General features: G+C 39.8%; 2 protein-coding genes across 8 annotated transcripts; both read left to right on the top strand.

The window, feature by feature from the left end:
* Positions 1 to 414: 414 nt before the first annotated feature.
* On the top strand, positions 415 to 9,429 carry LOC103156038 (serine/arginine-rich splicing factor 4). The gene is made up of 10 exons (XM_007577941.2): positions 415 to 616; positions 999 to 1,159; positions 2,705 to 2,835; positions 2,935 to 3,137; positions 3,269 to 3,340; positions 3,446 to 3,915; positions 6,634 to 6,831; positions 7,455 to 7,689; positions 7,821 to 7,892; positions 7,997 to 9,429. Exons 1-10 carry the CDS (start codon positions 510 to 512, stop codon positions 8,466 to 8,468), a joined length of 2,121 nt encoding a protein of 706 aa, XP_007578003.2. The 5' UTR covers positions 415 to 509; the 3' UTR covers positions 8,469 to 9,429.
* A 106-nt stretch (positions 9,430 to 9,535) lies between these two features.
* On the top strand, positions 9,536 to 23,263 carry l3mbtl1 (L3MBTL histone methyl-lysine binding protein 1). 7 transcript variants are annotated; one of them, XM_016663983.1, is made up of 22 exons: positions 9,536 to 9,767; positions 11,187 to 11,384; positions 12,660 to 12,844; positions 13,107 to 13,233; positions 14,218 to 14,410; positions 14,681 to 14,819; positions 14,987 to 15,035; positions 15,304 to 15,392; positions 16,671 to 16,775; positions 16,844 to 16,979; positions 17,480 to 17,571; positions 17,850 to 18,001; positions 18,141 to 18,238; positions 18,549 to 18,652; positions 18,755 to 18,865; positions 19,005 to 19,146; positions 20,190 to 20,292; positions 20,678 to 20,866; positions 20,952 to 21,001; positions 21,246 to 21,403; positions 21,495 to 21,557; positions 21,666 to 23,263. In XM_016663983.1, the coding sequence occupies exons 2-22, from the start codon at positions 11,219 to 11,221 to the stop codon at positions 21,798 to 21,800; spliced, it is 2,586 nt and encodes an 861-aa protein (XP_016519469.1). In that variant the 5' UTR covers positions 9,536 to 9,767; positions 11,187 to 11,218; the 3' UTR covers positions 21,801 to 23,263. The 7 variants fall into 7 exon arrangements, with proteins under 7 accessions (XP_016519469.1, XP_016519471.1, XP_016519472.1 ...); XM_016663985.1 differs by having other exon boundaries at positions 9,536 to 9,778; XM_016663986.1 differs by lacking the exon at positions 9,536 to 9,767 and adding an exon at positions 9,808 to 9,881.
* The last annotated feature ends 964 nt before the right edge of the window (positions 23,264 to 24,227 follow it).

Raw genomic sequence — 24,227 nt, 5'->3', positions numbered from 1 at the left:
AATGTGATCTGCCATGTGATTCACCATTTTGTCAGTACTTGCATTTTGCTGTAATTATAAGTGCAAGATTTTTTGGGATTTAAATCTACTAACTTTGCACATAAAAGGAATAACATTTCTATCTGTTCTAGTAGATTTGTCAGAACAAAGCCTGAACAATTGTTGCTACAGAATGTCAATTGAATTTAGGTCTTAACATTGACTGGCCTGTTTTCAAACATCTCTAAAGTTTGAATATTCACTGCAAGGAACACTTTTTATAAACATTTAACGGTTTCAATTAGAGAATCGCATAAAGTTCTACCCAATACATCGGGGGGAAAAAATCTGGTTATATATCTTGAAAATTCCGTACAGGAAGTACGAGTCTTTAGCTTCACTCTAATTGGCTGGCTTTGGCCTCGAGCGAAACCGTCGTAACGGAGGTTGTGACTGACGCAACTGAATCAACGCTTGGAGTTGTTCGGAGGAACAGTCTAGAACAGCGTTGTCTGAAATAGCAAATAAACATGCCTCGAGTCTACATCGGACGTCTAAGTTATCACGTCCGCGAAAAGGACATTCAGCGATTTTTCAGCGGATATGGAAAACTAATGGAAATCGACTTGAAAAATGGGTGAGTTTTGGCTAAATATGCGAACGTTGTTCGTAGCTTTGGAACCGCTGATGTTGAACGACGTAAATGCAGGAAATGTTCATGCTGTAACGCGAAATTTCTTTGTTTCAGTTGGTAAATTTAGCTTCATAAAAGGTTATGTGCTGATTTTGACCGAAAAATGCATTGTTAAACTTAAGTTTATTGACTGATTTTCGACTCCGTGTAGCAAATGTCGCATGGCCAACATGGCGGCTTTGTATTTTTTACATTGGAGAGCTAGCGTGGGCCTAGCTAGCCGAGCTAGCCGCATGGCTAACCGAACGGTCGACCAATTGAATGAATTGCTTTTATTTGATGGAATGTTCTCTAGCCTAACATTGAACCCTATTCTTTCCTGCAGCTATGGATTCGTGGAGTTTGAAGACAACCGGGATGCCGACGATGCCGTGTATGAGCTGAACGGAAAGGATTTGTGCGGAGAGCGAGTGATCGTTGAGCATGCCCGTGGCCCGCGGCGAGACCGAGATAGCTACGGAGGGGGTTACTGGGGCGGAGGGCGCAGTAAGTGCCATCTATTAGATCATATTCTCTTTCCCCCTTCCCTTCAGGGTGAGGTTGCAGTGTAGAGTACGAAGAGAACCGTTTTTAGCTATAAATCAATTAAATTTGTTGAACATTTGTTGTCTGGTTGACTCGTATTTGTTAATTTTATGTTTTCTCCCAGGTAAATAATCTTGATTAAGAGCCCTCGGATACACACATTTTGTGCATGCTTTTCTTAAAAAAAATATCTAAAGCTATTTGTAGTTTTTAAATGTAGTTTCTTCACATTTGTAAGCAGTAGTTTGACGAAATACTTTGTTTTCCCCAAACTCATCTGTCGTCATATTACAGTTTTCTTTGGCTCTTTCTTTTTTATTTAGGTCAAATCCCACCCCACTCTGAAGTTGTTTTCAGTTTCATTAATAGTCGCTGACCTGTGAGTTTTTGCTCCCCCTGATCATGGGCCGCCCTGCATTAAACAGTGGTTCCTTGATGGGAACGAGCAAATAACTGCAGGTCAGGGTGTATGGTGATCCATAGTGCTCTTCATAGTGTAAACAGAATCCATTTTGTAAGTTAAAATTCTTTCTAATATTTCTTTGACTCATTTATTTCATATTTACATTATTTAAACCAATGTAGCAAGTGTACATTGTGCTTGGAGGTTAGGACTTAACTAACACTTTTTCGTTAATTTGTGTATTTGCTAACTTTGGCATTTCTCTATATTTTTCTATATATTAAACATTAACAAAAGTCCTTGATGTTTCAATTTGAAAGAGTCCAGCTGCGGGCTGAGGCTGAGAGTCCATTGAGGCTAAAGATGACTGGCTAAGATGACTGCCTGTCCCGTTTGGCCTTGGCTTTCACCTTACAATGTGTGTGTGACCTTTGCCCCCTTGATCCTTGGCTGACCTAACCGGAAGCCATGATGACAGCAGCCTTTTGCCAATAGACCAGGGGTGATGGTGAGGATTGCCATTGGTTTCTATGTTGACCTCAAACATGACTGGATCGGCTGTAGTTGAACAACTTACAATCTAAAGAAAATATGTAAGTGCAAAACTGGGAAGAAGGGTGCACCAGACTAGCATCTGGCAAGGTACCAGTTTGAAATGCTTAGAAAAGTCATTGTATCATTTAGACTCAATTGAATTCGCCAGCCTCCTTGACTAAATACCATGTGGATGCCGCCTCTCTTTTTGTTACAGGGTTCAGAGGGTCTGAAAGAACATCACTGTCCAGCCAAAGCATTTCTATAAGATATAGACTTTAGTTAAAAGCCTTTGCTTTGCTGGTACTAGAATCAGTGGTGTTCTTTGCAGCAGCAAGCATCTTTATAATGTGAATGCTACAGACTTTTAAAGAGTCTTTGCAGTGGCTGTTAAAATCTCTTAACTGAAGCTCTGTGAAGGAGATAGGGATCTGAGGGACTCCTATTTGAATATATTCCCCAGTTTGATCTGGCCTGTTTTCATTCGGTAGTCCAGACCAGTAGTTTTCTTGACCGTATCACTTTTAGTTCGTTCTAAAGCATGTTTGTGTGTGCTGTCGTCTCTAAAGGTAGTGGTTACAGCAGCAGCAGCAGCAGCAGAAGCCGCTCTGGAAGGGACAAGTATGGACCTCCAGTCCGTACAGAGTACCGCCTCATTGTGGAAAACCTGTCGAGCCGCTGCAGCTGGCAGGACCTCAAGGTAAGCCTTTTTTTTTTTTTTCCTCCTCTTATTTACTTCGTCAAACGTTGAATGCTGAAACTCTAAACACGTCGTTACATTTGTGTCTGTCTCGTGAAGGACTTCATGCGTCAGGCAGGCGAGGTGACGTATGCCGACGCCCACAAGGAGCGAACCAACGAAGGGGTGATAGAGTTCCGGAGTCACTCTGACATGAAACGGGCCATGGACAAGTTAGACGGCACAGACATCAACGGGCGAAAGATTCGATTGGTGGAGGACAGACCCCGCAAACGAAGGTCTTACTCTGGCAGCCGCTCCAGGTGGGATTACTCATGGATTTCAAAAAAATTTTTAAAAATTTTTCTTCTGGAAAACAAGCTTCTGATATAAAATAAATAAATAAAAAACTTAACTTGAGATGTCATGTGTTTGATTCCTCTTCTGTCATCAGATCTCGAAGTCGCCGCCGCTCCCGCAGCAGAAGCCACAGGAGCTCAAGGAGTCGCTCCAGATCTCACTCCAGGTGAGTTCAGATTGAAATGTTTTGAGTCAGCTGTAAGAGTTTTTGTTTTTGTCAATCTGAGCAACTCTACAAAATGTCACCAAAATAATTTTTTCTCCCCATTAGGTCCCGTTCCCGTAGCAACAAGAGAAGGCATCATTCTCGCTCGAGGTCTGAGAGGAAGTCTCGTTCCAAGTCGGGAGAACGGAAATCGCGCTCTCGCACCAACAGATCTCGTTCTGGGTCCCACAAGTCCAAATCTCGCTCGCGCTCACAGAAATCTCGTTCCCGTTCAGCCGACCGGAAATCAAAGTCCCGCTCCAAGAGCCGCTCTAAGGTCAAGTCGGAGCGGGATTCTCGTAGCAGATCCAAGGAGATGGATGTTGGTGCTGGTGAAGACAACAACAAGAAGTCCCGCAGCCGTTCAGCTTCCCCTGTAGAGAATGGGAAAGAGGAGCGCACCGCCAAATCAGCGTCCCGCTCCCCGTCCCCACAGGAAGACGAACGCCGATCTAAATCCAGAGAGAAGCGCTCAGCGTCCCGCTCAGTCTCCCGCTCAAGGTCTCGTTCACGATCTAGATCAGCCTCTCAAGATTAGATGTGGAAAATGTTTTTCCCCTCCTTTTTTTTTTTTTCTTTTTTTTTCTTTTTTGTGTTTTATTATAATGCTGTAAATAACGAGCGGTGTCACAGGCTTCTGCTTCCTTACCTTTTCTCTTCAGACTGTGCTGTTTTGACATGCCATCAATAAATGCACATTGTCAGGGCTGTTTTTGGAAACCTGCCTATGTAAAAGATGATTTCTGATCCTAAGTTTTGAGTAGTCTTCTGCTTGAGACTCATTTTCTAGCCCACAGGTAATTATTTTAAGTCTGTTTTCAATAAAGTCTTTTCTGGCTTTGTACGAACAACGTTAATATTCTTTGGTCACTGTTACCAGTAAATTTGCCGTTTTCTTACTTTCCCCAGATTATATGAGAATTTTTTTTGTTTTTGTTTTAGGTTTTATGAAGTGCACAGTTATGAGTGAATAGTTGATACTGATGCAGTTTTTTTTCTCTTATTGGTCTTTTTTTTTCTTTTTTTGCGGGAGGACACAAGAGCGTGTACTATTAAACTTCCTAATTGCATTGTGAAAAGTTTGTTGTACTTTTGAACAACTTGCGTTGTAGTTGGGTTATCCTTTGAAAAAATAAAATTGTTCATAAGCTGTGCTTGGATGCATTTCCCCTAAATTCTTAGAAATATTGAGGCAATGTTTAAATTGAGTGAGAGTAGACAATAATGCTGATATACTTTCCTGACAATAGCTGCTTCGGTTTGGTTACTGCCTTATTATTCAGGTTATTTTTCACGCTTGTTCCTTTCTTTTCCCCCTGGTTTGAAGTCTGATTCAGGTTAAAACAATTGAATTCGGATATTGTGCATTTTTGTTGGTGTCGAAATGACGAGCTGAATGCAGCATCGTAATTTTTGTCCCAACAATTTTATTTTTCCCCTCAATGACTAAATGTTTTTTTTTAAATTGTATGTTCAATTAAAGATCTTAAAAAGAACATGTGACGTGCTTTATTGAAAAAAAAAAAGAAAAGAATTGACTGCAGTATTGACGTGACCTATATCGTGCTAATTATATAAGTGGTCTGTCTTGAAAGTGGCTCTGGCTGTGAAAATATCCTGTTCTATGTTCAAATGTCTATTTAAAAAAGATAGACTATCCAGACTGGTATGCAGTTTACTTGATAAACCCGAATATGTTCACTGAAGTGTTAAAAATGGAGTGCTTGCTAAAGAAGTCCTTCTGTCGTTAGGAAAATAAATAAGCGATCAGCTACTGTGTGGTAGCTGCACGCATGCGCAAATTGAGCCCCGGAGCCGCAGGAAAGCAGCGCTGGTAAGCCAAATGTCAGTTTCCTAAATGTTGCCAACGCCTTTACTTTCACATTTATAACTATTTTAAAGCGGAGAAGGAGATAATATTCACCTCGCCTCTTAAGAACAGGCTCCGGTTTGTGTGCTTGCTTTTTTTATTTTTAAAATCTCCATTAGGTACATCCTTTTTTTTTTTTTTTACGGTATGGATGTATTCAACCAGAAGCCTTTTCGATATAAGAGGGGGGGGAAAACAATTATCTGATTAATTACCGCTGAAGACTTAGTCTTTAAAATAATAAAACTAGGCTGCTGCATTTTTGTTACTACGGTGTCCGACATGCTTAACGTTGTATGGGTAAGATAATACTAATTCATTATAGATGCTTATGGCGAAATTGGTAGGTTCTTTTTTGTATATAACTGTGGGTTTTAAAGGACTTAGTGTTTTGGTTTTCCACAATTTTTTGGTTTGTGGATTTCAGAACCTCCGCCATTTTAACTGAAATGCTGTATTTTTGTGTATGTGTGTGTGTGAACTTGAAAGCTTGTGCGTAAATATTGGCGTGTCACCATTGTTGCCTTATTTCATTGGATGTAATGGTTGGTTGTTTGGAAGAAGTCATTATGGCCGTAGCTGTTTTGTAGTTTTATGTAAGTAAATTCAGCGTTCCACTATGTTATTTTTATTTATTTATTTATTTATTTATTTATTTATTTATTATTGAACCGTTATTTCTGGGCTAATTTTTATTTTGTAATAAATGTTGCTTCTGTAAACAGACAGTTTTGGCACCAAATCTAACCCAATCTTTAGACAGTCTGTAACATAAGATTAAGGTCAACAAACCCTTAAAAAGTGAAACAGGGAACAAAAATGATATATTTTCTTTTGGTTAAACATGATATTCCGTATTAATACTCCTTGACATTTTTAAAAAATTGACAAACATCCAACATAAAGTAGTGGATAATTTGTGAAGTGTAAGGAAAATGATCTCTAAGGCATGTTTCACATAAATCTAAAAAGTGTGGCATGAATTTGAATGCAGCCCTTTTTTTTGCTCTGATGCCCCTAAATGCAATCCAGTGAAGCCAACTCACTTCAGAAGTCATCTAGTTGTGTGTAATGAGACAGATTTGCTCTGCGAGGTTTTTTGAGGCTTGCTTGGGAACCTCAGTGGACAAACAACATCGCGTGAACCAAAGAAAACAGTTAATGGATCAGTGATATGGTTAGGTAAAATTATAACCCTGCAGCTCAATCCATTACCACAAAGGACTTGGAATCTGATTCTTAGAGATTTCCAATCGGACTGAACCTTTGGAAACCTGAGTGCTTTGAAACTTTTTCAGAATAAAAAAATAAATAAATTTGCAAGTCATTGTAAACCTCTTAATATTTTTATTTTTTTTTACTGTTTTGTTTATTGGCTTTCCAGCGGTCCAACACAGGAAACAGGGAGCCACCAATATGAGTGGCAAAGTAAACATGGACGCTCAATCCAAAGAAGCTGACGGCACAACCACTGACCCGTCGCCCTCCCCTGCCGGCGAAACCATCCTCATCTGCGACAATGTCACCAAGAAAGCACGCGCCATGCCCCACGCCACCACCACCACAGCTCTCCTCTTGCCAGGTATAATGACACATTAATAAGCTGCCGTTAGTGTTTTAGTTCAGCTAACTCATGCTGCTTGGTTCTTACGTTGTTAAAGAAGCACAACAGCCATTTTATGGAAAATGTTAAAGGAAAACGCAGCGTTAGCCGCCACCAGCACTTCCTTCAGTTTGTGAAAAGTTCTTGAAACGATCTCCTCTGAACTTGGGGCTTTTTATTGCTACATTTAAATAAGTCGATTTGTATTTATATTGCAAATAATTCTGCAAAAAATGACCCTGACTACAAATCACAGCAGCCCAATAGGCCCAAATGCTTCTTGTTACAGTTTTAGAACCATGCAGTTAACAAGGTCAGTAGATCCCTTTTGGATCTGTGTAGTTTCACTGATCACGTCTACCTTCCTCCCTAAAACAGCAAGTTGATTTATTTTAAATTATTTATCCATATCCAGAAAAAATAACACTCTGTCACATATTTTAGGTGTCAGTTTCTGTTTTAAAATCAAGCACGTTTAGGTTATGTAACAACAGGATGATCTGAACTCCATTTCTAATCATCTCCTAAAATGCAGTGGCCTAGATAAAGTCTGGACCTTAGATGTGGTGGTGTGACCCGAAGCAGATTNCTGAAACTCTAAACACGTCGTTACATTTGTGTCTGTCTCGTGAAGGACTTCATGCGTCAGGCAGGCGAGGTGACGTATGCCGACGCCCACAAGGAGCGAACCAACGAAGGGGTGATAGAGTTCCGGAGTCACTCTGACATGAAACGGGCCATGGACAAGTTAGACGGCACAGACATCAACGGGCGAAAGATTCGATTGGTGGAGGACAGACCCCGCAAACGAAGGTCTTACTCTGGCAGCCGCTCCAGGTGGGATTACTCATGGATTTCAAAAAAATTTTTAAAAATTTTTCTTCTGGAAAACAAGCTTCTGATATAAAATAAATAAATAAAAAACTTAACTTGAGATGTCATGTGTTTGATTCCTCTTCTGTCATCAGATCTCGAAGTCGCCGCCGCTCCCGCAGCAGAAGCCACAGGAGCTCAAGGAGTCGCTCCAGATCTCACTCCAGGTGAGTTCAGATTGAAATGTTTTGAGTCAGCTGTAAGAGTTTTTGTTTTTGACAATCTGAGCATCTCTACAAAATGTCACAAAATAATTTTTTCTCCCCATTAGGTCCCGTTCCCGTAGCAACAAGAGAAGGCATCATTCTCGCTCGAGGTCTGAGAGGAAGTCTCGTTCCAAGTCGGGAGAACGGAAATCGCGCTCTCGCACCAACAGATCTCGTTCTGGGTCCCACAAGTCCAAATCTCGCTCGCGCTCACAGAAATCTCGTTCCCGTTCAGCCGACCGGAAATCAAAGTCCCGCTCCAAGAGCCGCTCTAAGGTCAAGTCGGAGCGGGATTCTCGTAGCAGATCCAAGGAGATGGATGTTGGTGCTGGTGAAGACAACAACAAGAAGTCCCGCAGCCGTTCAGCTTCCCCTGTAGAGAATGGGAAAGAGGAGCGCACCGCCAAATCAGCGTCCCGCTCCCCGTCCCCACAGGAAGACGAACGCCGATCTAAATCCAGAGAGAAGCGCTCAGCGTCCCGCTCAGTCTCCCGCTCAAGGTCTCGTTCACGATCTAGATCAGCCTCTCAAGATTAGATGTGGAAAATGTTTTTCCCCTCCTTTTTTTTTTTTTCTTTTTTTTTCTTTTTTGTGTTTTATTATAATGCTGTAAATAACGAGCGGTGTCACAGGCTTCTGCTTCCTTACCTTTTCTCTTCAGACTGTGCTGTTTTGACATGCCATCAATAAATGCACATTGTCAGGGCCGTTTTTGGAAACCTGCCAATGTAAAAGATGATTTCTGATCCTAAGTTTTGAGTAGTCTTCCGCTTGAGACTCATTTTCTAGCCCACAGGTAATTATTTTAAGTCTGTTTTCAATAAAGTCTTTTCTGGCTTTGTACGAACAACGTTAATATTCTTTGGTCACTGTTACCAGTAAATTTGCCGTTTTCTTACTTTCCCCAGATTATATGAGAATTTTTTTTGTTTTTGTTTTAGGTTTTATGAAGTGCACAGTTATGAGTGAATAGTTGATACTGATGCAGTTTTTTTTCTCTTATTGGTCTTTTTTTTTCTTTTTTTGCGGGAGGACACAAGAGCGTGTACTATTAAACTTCCTAATTGCATTGTGAAAAGTTTGTTGTACTTTTGAACAACTTTCGTTGTAGTTGGGTTATCCTTCTTTGAAAAAATAAAATTGTTCATAAGCTGTGCTTGGATGCATTTCCCCTAAATTCTTAGAAATATTGAGGCAATGTTTAAATTGAGTGAGAGTAGACAATAATGCTGATATACTTTCCTGACAATAGCTGCTTCGGTTTGGTTACTGCCTTATTATTCAGGTTATTTTTCACGCTTGTTCCTTTCTTTTCCCCCTGGTTTGAAGTCTGATTCAGGTTAAAACAATTGAATTCGGATATTGTGCATTTTTGTTGGTGTCGAAATGACGAGCTGAATGCAGCATCGTAATTTTTGTCCCAACAATTTTATTTTTCCCCTCAATGACTAAATGTTTTTTTTTAAATTGTATGTTCAATTAAAGATCTTAAAAAGAACATGTGACGTGCTTTATTGAAAAAAAAAAAGAAAAGAATTGACTGCAGTATTGACGTGACCTATATCGTGCTAATTATATAAGTGGTCTGTCTTGAAAGTGGCTCTGGCTGTGAAAATATCCTGTTCTATGTTCAAATGTCTATTTAAAAAAGATAGACTATCCAGACTGGTATGCAGTTTACTTGATAAACCCGAATATGTTCACTGAAGTGTTAAAAATGGAGTGCTTGCTAAAGAAGTCCTTCTGTCGTTAGGAAAATAAATAAGCGATCAGCTACTGTGTGGTAGCTGCACGCATGCGCAAATTGAGCCCCGGAGCCGCAGGAAAGCAGCGCTGGTAAGCCAAATGTCAGTTTCCTAAATGTTGCCAACGCCTTTACTTTCACATTTATAACTATTTTAAAGCGGAGAAGGAGATAATATTCACCTCGCCTCTTAAGAACAGGCTCCGGTTTGTGTGCTTGCTTTTTTTATTTTTAAAATCTCCATTAGGTACATCCTTTTTTTTTTTTTTTACGGTATGGATGTATTCAACCAGAAGCCTTTTCGATATAAGAGGGGGGGGAAAACAATTATCTGATTAATTACCGCTGAAGACTTAGTCTTTAAAATAATAAAACTAGGCTGCTGCATTTTTGTTACTACGGTGTCCGACATGCTTAACGTTGTATGGGTAAGATAATACTAATTCATTATAGATGCTTATGGCGAAATTGGTAGGTTCTTTTTTGTATATAACTGTGGGTTTTAAAGGACTTAGTGTTTTGGTTTTCCACAATTTTTTGGTTTGTGGATTTCAGAACCTCCGCCATTTTAACTGAAATGCTGTATTTTTGTGTATGTGTGTGTGTGAACTTGAAAGCTTGTGCGTAAATATTGGCGTGTCACCATTGTTGCCTTATTTCATTGGATGTAATGGTTGGTTGTTTGGAAGAAGTCATTATGGCCGTAGCTGTTTTGTAGTTTTATGTAAGTAAATTCAGCGTTCCACTATGTTATTTTTATTTATTTATTTATTTATTTATTTATTTATTTATTATTGAACCGTTATTTCTGGGCTAATTTTTATTTTGTAATAAATGTTGCTTCTGTAAACAGACAGTTTTGGCACCAAATCTAACCCAATCTTTAGACAGTCTGTAACATAGATTAAGGTCAACAAACCCTTAAAAAGTGAAACAGGGAACAAAAATGATATATTTTCTTTTGGTTAAACATGATATTCCGTATTAATACTCCTTGACATTTTTTAAAAAATGACAAAGACCCAACATAAAGTAGTGGATAATTTGTGAAGTGTAAGGAAAATGATCTCTAAGGCATGTTTCACATAAATCTAAAAAGTGTGGCATGAATTTGAATGCAGCCCTTTTTTTTGCTCTGATGCCCCTAAATGCAATCCAGTGAAGCCAACTCACTTCAGAAGTCATCTAGTTGTGTGTAATGAGACAGATTTGCTCTGCGAGGTTTTTTGAGGCTTGCTTGGGAACATTAGTGGACAAACAACATTGCGTGAACCAAAGAACACAGTTAATGGATCAGTGATATGGTTAGGTAAAATTATAACCCTGCAGCTCAATCCATTACCACAAAGGACTTGGAATCTGATTCTTAGAGATTTCCAATCGGACTGAACCTTTGGAAACCTGAGTGCTTTGAAACTTTTTCAGAATAAAAAAATAAATAAATTTGCAAGTCATTGTAAACCTCTTAATATTTTTATTTTTTTTTACTGTTTTGTTTATTGGCTTTCCAGCGGTCCAACACAGGAAACAGGGAGCCACCAATATGAGTGGCAAAGTAAACATGGACGCTCAATCCAAAGAAGCTGACGGCACAACCACTGACCCGTCGCCCTCCCCTGCCGGCGAAACCATCCTCATCTGCGACAATGTCACCAAGAAAGCACGCGCCATGCCCCACGCCACCACCACCACAGCTCTCCTCTTGCCAGGTATAATGACACATTAATAAGCTGCCGTTAGTGTTTTAGTTCAGCTAACTCATGCTGCTTGGTTCTTACGTTGTTAAAGAAGCACAACAGCCATTTTATGGAAAATGTTAAAGGAAAACGCAGCGTTAGCCGCCACCAGCACTTCCTTCAGTTTGTGAAAAGTTCTTGAAACGATCTCCTCTGAACTTGGGGCTTTTTATTGCTACATTTAAATAAGTCGATTTGTATTTATATTGCAAATAATTCTGCAAAAAATGACCCTGACTACAAATCACAGCAGCCCAATAGGCCCAAATGCTTCTTGTTACAGTTTTAGAACCATGCAGTTAACAAGGTCAGTAGATCCCTTTTGGATCTGTGTAGTTTCACTGATCACGTCCTCCTTCCTCCCTTAAACAGCAAGTTGATTTATTTTAAATTATTTATCCATATCCAGAAAAAATAACACTCTGTCACATATTTTAGGTGTCAGTTTCTGTTTTAAAATCAAGCACGTTTATGTTATGTAACAACAGGATGATCTGAACTCCATTTCTAATCATCTCCTAAAATGCAGTGGCCTAGATAAAGTCTGGACCTTAGATGTGGTGGTGTGACCCGAAGCAGATTTTTCAGCGTGGCTGAATTTAGGCAATTCTGCAAAGAAAAAGCGGAAAAAAAAAAAAAAAAAATCCTCCACAGTGATTTAAAACACTTATTACAAGTTTCTGATTCATCTGAATTGTTGATAATCTGAAACATTTCAGGATAACAACAAAGCAAAAATAATAAAAAGAAGAAAAAAAATCTATTAGATTTTCTAATAGAAAAATCTATTAAAATTGTAATCTATTGTTTTAGGTAACTTTTTAATAATTATATTGGCTTGGAATTGCACTATTAGACCAGTTGGACTATTACTGTTGTTACTGAAACATATGAAATAAAGTTAAAGTGGATTTAAATAGTACCTGTTTGTCATGTAAAATGAACAGAGTTTTATTTTTGTTTTCACATGGCCATGGAAAACTGAGATGAATGGAAAAATTAATCTTCAGGAAAGAAGATTGCATTTTGAGAGTAATTGATAGAGGTCTTGATATTGGGGTCTGTAAATTGAGTTTACATGGTTGCGTCCCAGGTTCTTTAAAATTACATGTATGACACATGATGTAATTACCTCTATCTTAGCTAATAGAGATATTCCTTTTTCTGACCTGACGTCAAACAGTTTCTTTCATTGATCGCGGTAAGAAACGACCCACTTACAAGGGATGCACGTTGTGTTTCCTGCAGCTCCTCCTGGTCACCAGAAAGTGGAACTGACTCAAGCCCTCGCCGTGGCAAACCCAGGAAAAGGCAGCAGACCAAATGAGATAGCTGCTCCCACCCTGACAGCACAGGTTGGGGGGGCTTGTAGCATCGTCCATGTCCTCGAGTGGAAGGAGGGGATGGCCATTCTGCCCAGTAGCAACCTCAAGGTGAGATCCTATTTCTGATTTGATGCTTTGAAGTGTTCAGTGCGCAGAGAAACAGAAACAGAAGGAGTTGTGTTAACAAAAGCAGCTTCTCCTACATGTTTAGTTAGCTGCTTTTCTACATAATGCGATTCATCTAATCTTTTTGTGGAGCAGAAAGAGCCAGAATTATATCAGACATAGTTTTTACACATCCTGTGACTGCATCAGAGGCCGAAAGTCTGACTCATTTTCACAAACGGGCCCTCTTCTGTGCATGTTGCAGTTCTGCGTGAGCGATGTAGGCACTCTGAGCACGCTGATAACCCCAGGGGCCACCAGCGGCCCCACCGACCCAGCAGCAGGGACTTCTGGACGATCCATCGAGGCAGAAAGCCCGCCAAACAAACCAGGTAGAGTCACCAAACCACTGGAAACAAAGACAAAATACAGCATTTTAATGAAAACGCTTCACTTTTTACACCGTATAAGAATAAAAACGACCCAGATATTACAACCAGGACAACCCTTTATTATGTTTGACTAATCCAGAGTGCAAACTCAGCATTTTTGACATAAATGCTCAAAAAGATATTTTACAATTGGAATAAAATTTCGCAGACCATTGAAAGGCCTGTAATGCATGAAGAGTAATCTAGTTGAACTTTATCCAGTTTATAAAATAAAGTTTTCATTGGTGTAAATATCAAAAATATCAAGACAATTGTTCACTTTTTTATATTTCCACAAAAGCATTACAGCTTTCACAGATCATAACCGTAGTTTAAAATGACGTTTTAACCTGTGTTGAACGTTCCTGCTGGAGGTATGACCAGTCTAGGCATTTTACATTTTGAACTGAATTTGGTAAATATTGTCTAAATGCTTGTGAAGCAGTAAAATAGCCATTTAGTGATTCGTCCAGCTGGTTGCTGTGAACGGGATGCTGCCTCAGCCTTACTGTTAAAACTAGCTGATTGAACCATAAAACTGAATAGATTTAATGTTGCTCATATTTGACTAATTTTACATTTAGAGATAGTTCTGATTGGTTTCTGGAGCTAAACAGCAGAAAATGAGCTGCAAAATCATTTAAATATGGGGTTATGTCACTGAGCCAAGCAGCATTAAATACCGCTAAGTGTATTCCATTTTGCCGCCGGACTGGTTACACCGACACACTGCTGCTTCCTGCATACGTATAATACTTTCTCCGTTCAGTGATCCTACTGTGCGCGCGCTGAATGGAGCGCAGATGAGCAACAATTACACGAGCTGCAGCAGAGCTCCTGTGGAGAAGTCAAGAGGCTGCAGCTGCATGCCCACAACGTCGTTCGGCAGTAACAAGACAAATGCGGTTTTCCGTGAACTGGATATGAATTTTTAATTCCTCTCAGCCCCAGAAGCGTCTGTCCCTGTCGGTACCGTGAGAGCCGCCGCCGCCGCCACCGTCGCTGCTGCTGCCGTGGAGCCAGAGAGGCTGGTTCCTGTCAAACTCGAGGCCCAGGTGGGGCCGGAGCAACAGAACCACGATCCAAGAGCACAAAGGAGCTATGCAGAGGAGCTCCGCAGGGACCCCGTCTCGGACAAGTATGCTTTCAAAACAAACTTTGAGTGTTTTTGGTCTCATGATTCAAATTCATATTTAATCAAATTTACTTCATTTTGACCCAGTTAAACCAGTTCTAATCAACCAAACACATTCAGTTCAAACTAATTTTCTTTCAGCGTATCGCATTCGATCAACGAGTTCAGCACATTTTGGTCAAATTTGAATTCAGTACAAAACAGCGCAACTCATTTCGTTTCCTGAAGGGAAGTGAGATATTTTTTTTGCATCGCGTTTCTCATTTGTCTTAGGAGAAGTGTCAGTGTGGAGAAGGTGCCTGCAGGTGGGAGGGTCTCCTCTCTGAACCCAGACCACCTGAAACCCATGAGGAAGAGGAAGAGGAAGGAGTACTTGAGTCCGTCCGAGGAAGACTCCGACATGGAGGGAACGGTGGGACGGCACTTCGCTCTGTGTTTTCTCTTCATTTAGTGTGAAGCTGCTGCTTCTTGTGGGATTTGATAGGTTTCAGTTTCAAGATGTTCTTTCAGATAAAATATCTTTTTTTCTTTCCTATAAGAGAATTTCTGTTTTTAATTCATTTCAAACATATTTTCTAGGATGAGAAGATGGATTATTCTAAAGCAGATGGTCGACTCATCAGAGGAGGTTATTGTTTCCTTTTCCCATTCACGTGCTTGAAAATGCTGGATTTAAATTTTAAATTTGCAAAGTGATGTGATGAATAAAATAACGGATAATAATTTGTTAATCTCAAGATTTTTAGAGCTGACTCCTTCGCTTTTTCGGCCTTCTTCCATTCCAGTCAATATTTAATTATAACTATTATTCTTCTCTGTCAGTAGTTTCATTTTATTCCTTTAACAAAAGCTTTATCTCATAAAGAAATACTCTTGATTTATTTTGTTTCGAGAAGGTGGAGACAGTAAAACTGAACAATGGACCTGGACTCAGTATCTGGAGGAAACCAAATCTGTTGCTGCTCCCAACAAGCTCTTCCATGAGGTATCCTTCCCTTTCTTTTTATAACTTGTAGCATAAATATAATAAAGCAAATCATCCAAGAATAAGAGGACATATAGGAAAAAATATTTACCTTTTAGATTTATCTTACATCATATTTCTCTGGAGTTTGAGGGGGTTTCTTTTTTTAAAGAGAACGTGTTTGCATTTTGTATTTTTAGTCTGTTTTTAAATGTCCTGGTGTGTGTAAGTGTGTGTCCATATGTGTGTGTTTGGACAAGGACGATGCAGAGTTCTCACCCTGCAAGCTGCTAAGCAACCAGCTGGCATGTAGATATAACATCAAATGTAATCCAATCTGATTCACTCTCTCCTGCAGTTCTGCAGCAGTCAGAGTTGTTTCTTTATTTTTATTACTTTAATTGTATAGAAAAAAGTGTAAAGTATTGTTAAGTGCCATGAACTATAACTTTTATAATTCTAAGTCACATCAAAAGGCATATTAAAAGCAATTATATTTAAATAAATCCCTCCAAAACAATCAACTTGAATAAACATAGTGTTCATAGTTGATGTCTCTTGAGAAACTGCCTGTGGTTTGATGTAAAATTATGAAAGTTGAGTTTTAGTTCTGCAGGTAAAGACTTTTACATACACAGGAGTTTGAGGTTATCACTAAAGATAAATCAACAAAATATCAGTGGGAATAAATGAAAACATTTTCAGGTTTTTTTTGTTGTTGTTTTTTAGAAAACTAATAATCTTTTAACATTTTATGAAGCCGCCTGTGTCATTGCCTTTCAGACATAAATCTGTTGGTTGAATGAAATTGATATTAAAACCCAATCTGCCAGACATAAGAACTTTAGTGTTAAATGTAAGAATTTGAAAAAGTTTGACGTTTAAAATGACAGAAGACTGTAGAGACTTTTCTTTACTTCCTTCTCTATCCCCTTCATTGTGTCTGATGGAAAGATAATTTAGTTCCTCTTCCAGCCGAGCGGCAGACAGCTTGGAGAAATTTGACCTCTGAATCGTCTCTTATTTCAAGCACCGAGAAACAGAAAGTCATGGATTTCTAATCCAAATCTCCTAGAAACATTAACTCACAATAACTAAAATGCTTTAGATGCGTTTTTTTAAAATGGGATTGTTCCGATTTTTTTCCCTCCTGCCGAAAAAGGGGGGCAGGTTGCATCTTTCTAAAGCGTTCAGCGTGAGATGAAAACATATTTAAAGGTTTCTGTGCATTTTTTTTTTTTTTTCAGGGGAACCAACAATTTAATCTTCATCTGTATATTTTTTATCTGTGCTGTTCAGGCGCAGAGCGTCCCCACTGTGAAGAACGGCTTCAAGCAGGGGATGAAGCTGGAAGGCATCGACCCGCAGCATCCTTCCATGTACTTCGTCCTGACAGTGGCTGAGGTGAGCCATGTGTGGTCAGGCGGCCTCCTCCGGGTTTTTGCCGCTCTAACGTGTGGGTCGCGCTGCAGGTGTGCGGTTACCGGCTGCGGCTCCATTTTGACGGTTACTCTGACTGCCACGACTTCTGGGTGAACGCCAACTCTCCCGACATCCACCCGGCAGGCTGGTGCGAGAGCACTGGACACAAGCTGCACACTCCAAAAGGTCAGAGGTCACGGCGTCTGTAAACCTTATCAGTCCACCGAAACAAAATTTCACGCCCCATTTTTATTTTTTATTTTTTGGGTTCTTTTTTATTTTGACCAAATAATTCAGTTGTAAAAAAAAGGTTTTCTCATTTTCTTTAAAATGTTTAGCCAAAATGTGCAGCCTTTTGTCGATATTTATGTATTTTTTTCTATTGGAACCATATTTGGGCTTTACACAACTAATTAAAAAAGAAGAAAAACAATTAACTGAAATGAATACATAAGGATTTTTTTCCCCCAGTAATTAAAGGCAGGGAATAAATATACTTTTGTGTGGTGAGTGCTAACAAAGCAGTTGCTGATATTTCTCTGTTGGTACTTGTCCATTCCTTCAGCTTAAAGGTATAAAAATAATGTTTTATAGTAATTTGCATAAAGAAGCAGTGCCGTGCTACAGAGTAAACAAAAACAGGATAACTACTTCTCAAGGTCCCTGTCTCCGTGTTGTTTCTGCAGGCTGTAAGGAGGAGGAGTTCACATGGACCAACTATCTGAGGATGACTAAAGCTCAAGTTGCTCCCAAAGAACTTTTTGCCAGTCCTGGGCGGGTAAGTGCCACTCCACAGTATGATTCCTACTGCGCAAGCACCAGGAGCCGACAGGTTCAGCGCCAGGAAACTGAATTGTGCTTTTGTTATGCATTTCTTAGTTCAATAAATGTTTGTGGAATTTAGAGAGAATGTGTTGCTTGAAATAAGAAAGAAATCTCTACATCAGAAGCCCTTACTTTGCAGTTTTTATTTTGTCTTAGTTAATCCCGACGTGTTTGTCTGTAAGTTGAACAACACTTACCGATACCTTCCTGTTCTTCGCCCTCGTTGCTCAGATGGATGTAAAGTGCGGTTTTGAGACAGGAATGAAGCTGGAAGCCGTCGACCGGATGAATCCCTCACTCATCTGCGTGGCAACCGTCACGGACGTGGTCGACGACCGCTTCCTGGTTCATTTTGACAACTGGGATGATACGTATGACTACTGGTGAGCTCTTGGACTCTGCTGGTCATCTTGGCCTTTTTGTCTTCTGTTTGGTTATGCAATCCCAGTGAATATTTTTTTTACAATTCCTTCTCTTATATTAGCAAGTCATTTTTGTTTTTTCTGATTTTAACCTGTGCAGGTGTGATGCCAGCAGCCCGTACATCCATCCTGTTGGTTGGTGTCAGGAGAGGAACCTTCCGCTAACGCCGCCCCAAGGTGACCAGCACAATATTACCAGTAATAATTACATCTATTTTCAAATACCCAAAATAACCACATCTATCCATCCTTCATGTTCTTTGCATTGTTCTTGTCCACATTTTATTTTCATAAATGAAGCACCTGATCTGATTTCTGAAAATGTGGTTTAAATCCGTTTTACACCTAGACATTATTTTCTTATGTTTTTTTCCCCCATGTATGCTCTAAGAAGTTCTAATTAAAATATCACGAGGTCTTAATATGACCTTTGGACATGCTTTGTTCGCAGTTGTTGAACAGTTGTTGTTGGCAGGAAGTGAAAAGTACATATTCACACCATAAAAAGTGTTTTCTGCTGCACCAGATTACCCCGATCCCGGGCAGTTTTCCTGGTCTCGGTACCTGGAGGAGACCGGCTCCAAGGCTGTGGCTGCCGACGCCTTTAAAGTGGTGAGAATGTTAAGAAAAACAACAACTGTTTTTCTTTTTTTTTTTTCTTCTACTTTTTAGAATACGTTTGATGTGTTTGCTGTAAGTTTGCTCGTTTTGCAGAGGCCGCCTCACAGCTTCCAGCCTCAGATGAAACTGGAGGCCGTGGACAAGAGAAGTCCTGGTCTGATCAGAGTGGCGACAGTGGAAGAAGTGGAGACTCATCGCATTAAGGTAGCACTCTTCGTCTGAGTAGTGCGTCTGTGTGATTTTATAAACGATCTATTTGACATAACAGTTTGCAGTCGACGTTTCAGGCTCGTTTTGAGTGTTTGTCTCGTGACTTCACTTCTGTTGGTTTCTCCTTTCCCAGGTGCATTATGATGGTTGGAGTCACGTCTACGACGAGTGGATGGACTCAGATCACCCAGACATCCACCCAGCAGGGTGGTGCGAAGCGACTGGCCACCCTCTGAAAGTTCCTCCTCGCGACGCTAAAAGTCAGCAGCCGCATGGTAACGACATGAACTTACGACTCTGCGTTGCTTTGAAAGCTTGTTCGTTTCTATTTAGTACTGTATCCTTCCAGATTTCTTCCCTTTTCACGTTTTTTTTTTTTTTGCTTCTTAAATGCTTATGTGAGGAAATTAGGTAAAGATCATACAAAAAGTGTTTCTCAAATTACGACTACATTTATTAAGGGAAATAGTTTTCCAAACCACTCCTCCTTTTTAAGTCTTAAGTTTAAGTTTGATTACAGCCAGACTTGTAAAGTGAAGATGCAAATTAAAAATAAACTGACAAGATGAAGCAGACCAAAACATCTCAAAAGCAACACAAAAAGTTTCAGTCATGGATGAGAAACAACGTAATTTAGATCGTCGTGTTACAAAGCCGTTTCTAAGGCTCAGAGTCTGCAGTGAGCTACAGTGAGAGCTGTTGTCTGCACATAGAAAAACTATCTAACACTTAGTGAAAAACAAACTGAAGCATTTTAGATAAAGGGACGTTGAAGACGGTTTAACACGTGAGGACAGTGTTAAACTGGAGTTGCTTTGCTGCATTATTTGCTGTAACTGAAACTTTAAAGAAGAAAACCCTGAAGCAAAAAGTTCAGCTATTGGTTCATGATCATAAAGTTAAGTGAGAAGTGGTTGGGATTAATGTGACCTAAGAAGGTCATCCAGAATCCTGCTACGTGGCAGAATTAACCCAAATCTGGAAAACAAAGTGGGCCAAAACTCCTCCTCAGTGACGTAAATACCTTATTGCGAGGTCTCACACATATTTGTTACCAGTTAGTATGTTTAGATTTACTTTTTCACATGTGAAAACTGCATTTTGTTTTCACCCAGCTTCTATTTTTAGGATTAAATTGATGACCTGAAATATTTAGAAGTTTTTTTTTTTTTGTTTGTTTTTTTTGTTTTGTTTTTTTAAGGCAAAGACAGAAGAACTCTGCAATGATGAAAATTGATCTTTACAGGATTTAGGATAATACCATGTTTGTTCACTGTTTATGTGGTTATTAACCATGTTTTTTTTTGTAAACATTGAGGTGTGAGAGAGCCTCCTGCTATGGGTCAGAACACCTACCCCACCACGGTCCCATGCAAACCCATCAGCCACCCCAGAACCAACAAGTACAGTTTCCACAACAGGTGAGAAATGAGCTCATCTAGTCATATAACAAACTGTTTGCTTTGAGCTGAAGCATAACAACGCATCACTGAAGAAAAACAAGAATCTAGAGCAAATTGTTGAGCTGATAAAAGTAAGAATTGATCTGTTTGAATGCTACCAATTAAAATTGAAGCATAAATATGTTTATTATATTTATATCCAACACTGGAACCATTTCTTTCTATTGTAAAATCTAAAAATGTCAGCATATGAAAAATTTATTCATAACCAATCATTAAGTGTCTAGATGTGGAAACTGAAATGATGAAAAAAACCCAAAAAAACAACCCCTGTAATTTATGTAGCAAGTCCTTTAACTGTTCTGTTTCCAGATTTTCATTTGGGGCTCTGTCTTTGAAACAGGAAGTGCCCAACTCCAGGTTGTGATGGTTCAGGTCACGTGACCGGTCGGTTCACGGCCCATCATTGCATATCTGGCTGCCCATTGGCCGAGCGCAACCAGGGAAGGCTGAAGGCCGACCTGTCGGACTCTGAGTGCAAGAGAAACCTCTTCATCGGCCAGAGGACTAAGAAAACTCATTACCGTGGCAGGTAGAAACCCGTACGCATAAATATTTGTGCTTCTAATGACTGGAAGTTTTCTTTGAGTGTAACAAGGATATTTTCTTGTCTTAAGGATTGGCCGTCCGCCCAAATACAGAAAGAACCAACAGAGGGATTACCAGAGTAAGGATTTGTCTGTTGTTTCTACGTGTGAGATGAACAGCAGTATAAGCATCATTGGACAAATGTCTCTAAAACTGAATTAATTAGACACCAGAACAGGGGATAAACCAAAGATAGCATTTTTCCTTTTGTCAAAGGATTTATGTTTATTTTTAAAATCTTTAACCTTGTTCCTGTTGAGCCATTTTTTTTACCCATGTAGCTTGTTTTAGTCCCCAGTCCATTCCCTGTTCTTTTTGTCCAGACATGTCCTCAGAGGGAGTGTACCCGTCCCTGTTCATGTCGGCTCTGACCGGTCAGTCCGACCGGACTCTGTCTCTCTGCTGGGAGCAGCACTGTAAGCTGCTGCCCGGCGTTCAGGGCATCCATGCCAGCCAGGTGGCAGCATGGAGCGTCGATGAGGTCGGCCAACGTCACAGCTCACCTTTCTTCTCATGGAGTCATTACTGTCTCTGTTTTGATCGTTCGGAACGTCTTCGGTGGTTCTCTGCAGGTCTTCAGGTTCGTCCAGAATTTGATTGGCTGCGAAGAACAGGCTCGCCTCTTCAAAGAGGAGGTACGACCGCCAAATGATATAAAAAAACAAAAAACAAAACAAAAGACGCACCGATCTCTACTGTCGGCAAACAAACCCTGTCGTTAACTTCTGCCCGTGTTTCTCCAGATGATTGACGGGGAAGCTTTGCTGCTGCTCACCCAGACCGACATCGTGAAGATAATGAGCATCAAGCTGGGGCCCGCCCTCAAGATCTCCAACGCCATCCTCATGTTCAAAACCACAGACGAGGGGCTCAAGTGATATCACCTCCGCTCACCGGAGCGAGGCGTCAATCATCGTGTGCCAAGTCCATTCTGTAGCAGGGCCAGAGAGGAACCCTGAATACGTTTTTCCATGTGTTTGGTGTCTTGTGCCCATCAGAGAGAGGGATGGGAAAAAAGGGGGAGACGGGAGTAGATCGGAGAGAAGCAAAGCTGAGAAGGTTGGATAAATGGAGATCATTTGTACAGCCGACGGAGGAATCCTGAGATGTTTAGAAAAATTGGTTGAAAAAGGTAGTTTTGCTAAATTTCTTTGGTCGGTTGTTGCCAAACACTAAGACATCTGCATCACAGAGTTGTCATCTGTGGCGTGTTTGGCTAAAACTTGAAGTCTGCACAGCTTTTCAAGCTAAACTTCAGTTTTGGCTATGAATGGGGGGGAAAAAAACAAAAAAGCTGAAGTGTTTTGATGACAGTATTGTTAAGCCAGCACTAGAGACAAACAGCGACTTCCTGTACGAGAGGTCAAATTCGACATTCGACACAATAGCTGGGTTTAGTAGAAAGTATTGCAATCGAAAAGTTTACGTGGAATCCAGATTTGAACAGAGGGAAGAGAAAGAGGGGCGCGGTTTAAAATAAAATACAACGACGCAGACGAAACACCTGAATCAATATACTTGTATAAAATGACAGAAAGAAAACTGAAAGAGATGGGAGAAGTGGAGAGTCTAAAACGTGGGTAGAAAAAGTAAGAAGGAGGTGTTAACTGCAGTAAATGAGGCCGGATAGTGAGGCCTCTGCAAGCTTCACATTTTGTGCAATAATAAATTCACAAAAGGGGTCTGCTTAGAAACAGATGCCTAACTGTTGCTTGGAAACAGTATAAAATAAAGAATACAAATAAGCTACTTTAGTCAGTCTGTTTCATGCACAGAGAAACTCAACTATTACTTATAATTAGAAGTTCAAGTTATTTGTACCTAAATGTCTCCATTGAGAGTTAGAAAACAGCACAGGCTTTGACTTTATATCTCTACTTGAAAAAAAAAATCTGAACTTATTTTTTCCTAATGGAAAAACGAAAAACAAATCCGCGTTTTAGCACAATTGTAAAATCTGGACGGTATAATAACAGTACCACAAGCCGTCACTAGAGAGTGCAGAAATCCACATTTAGCACTATAAACATATGTTTGGTATCTTAACAAGTTTACTTGTGGTTGGCACTCCGTTCAGAGTGCGCATATGTTTACATTTTGTGTCAGAGGTTGGCTGAAACACTGTATGAGGTTGAAATTGTGTGAAAAGAGTTTTATGTTTTAAGGGCTTTCGGAGTATCTGTTTGTCTCTCTGGTGGGATTTCTGTATGTATGTCTGCGTGTGTGTGTGTGTGTGTGTGTGTGTGTGCGTGCGTGAGCGTGTGCGCGTGGAAGCAAACGAAGATAATCTTGAGTCACAAACGCCATTCAATACATACACAATAATAAACATCCAACCCTGTCTTGTCTATTCTCATTTTCTTGTCTCGTTTGAGTCTTGAGGAATAGCACTTCCTTTCCTCGCGCCGGTTTGTGTCCAGAATACTATTGACTATAAACTGAGTTTGCGTGCATCGTATCCCCCTATTGGCCGTATTGTCGTCAACATTTGGCTGTGGATGGTGACAACTCCTTCCACGCCCTTTTGGTCTTCACTGCTTATCGTTTTGTTCCACAGCGGCAGCCAGGACGGTGCTGATAAACCAGCCATGCCACAGACCAAACGCTGTCTGTCGGTGTGCCAGGTGCTTCACACAGGAAGAGGGCCAAACAAAAGGCTCTAAGATAAATACGTAGATTTTCATCTTCGAGTGTGACTTTATTTCATTGATGACCTTTTTAAAATGTACCCGCTTAAAAGGCAAGAAACTGTTCCCCCTTCAAGTTATTATTTTCAATTATCAGATCTCAGAGATTGTGTCTGTCATGATTTCCTGGAACTTTAAAATTCAAGAAGATTAAAAATCATATATATAATTTAAAAATATATATATTTATAAAATTGTAATTTATAAATATTTTTATTATTTCTTTCAAAGTCAGAAATTTAAATATACTAAGAATACTAAAGAAAATCTGGAATCTACATTATAGGTGCCGTCTCAAGTTGCAACCTTATTATTTTAATAATGACATTCCTTAAAAATAGCTCAGTCTAAAAGAATATGTCACAGATGTACTTTGCTGGAATTAATGCAGTTTTCGCCAGGACCTAAATTGTGTTTTGGACATTTTAATTAGATTTAATTTTATTATTTCAAAACTACTTAATGCGTAGATTTGGGTCATTTTAAAAACAGTTAAATAGCTACATAAATATTTTTTTGATAACAAAACGTTGACAGAGTGCTTTTAATTGTTTTGATTTCATGTAATTTGATTTCTTTTCCCAAAAAAACAAACATATTTGTTTATATTTTGTTGTT

The sequence above is a fragment of the Poecilia formosa genome, unplaced genomic scaffold, assembly GCF_000485575.1.
Source record: "Poecilia formosa unplaced genomic scaffold, Poecilia_formosa-5.1.2 Scaffold461, whole genome shotgun sequence".
NCBI lineage: Eukaryota > Metazoa > Chordata > Actinopteri > Cyprinodontiformes > Poeciliidae > Poecilia > Poecilia formosa.
Note: the sequence above shows the minus strand (reverse complement) of the source record. Positions and strands in the feature narration are given on the sequence as shown.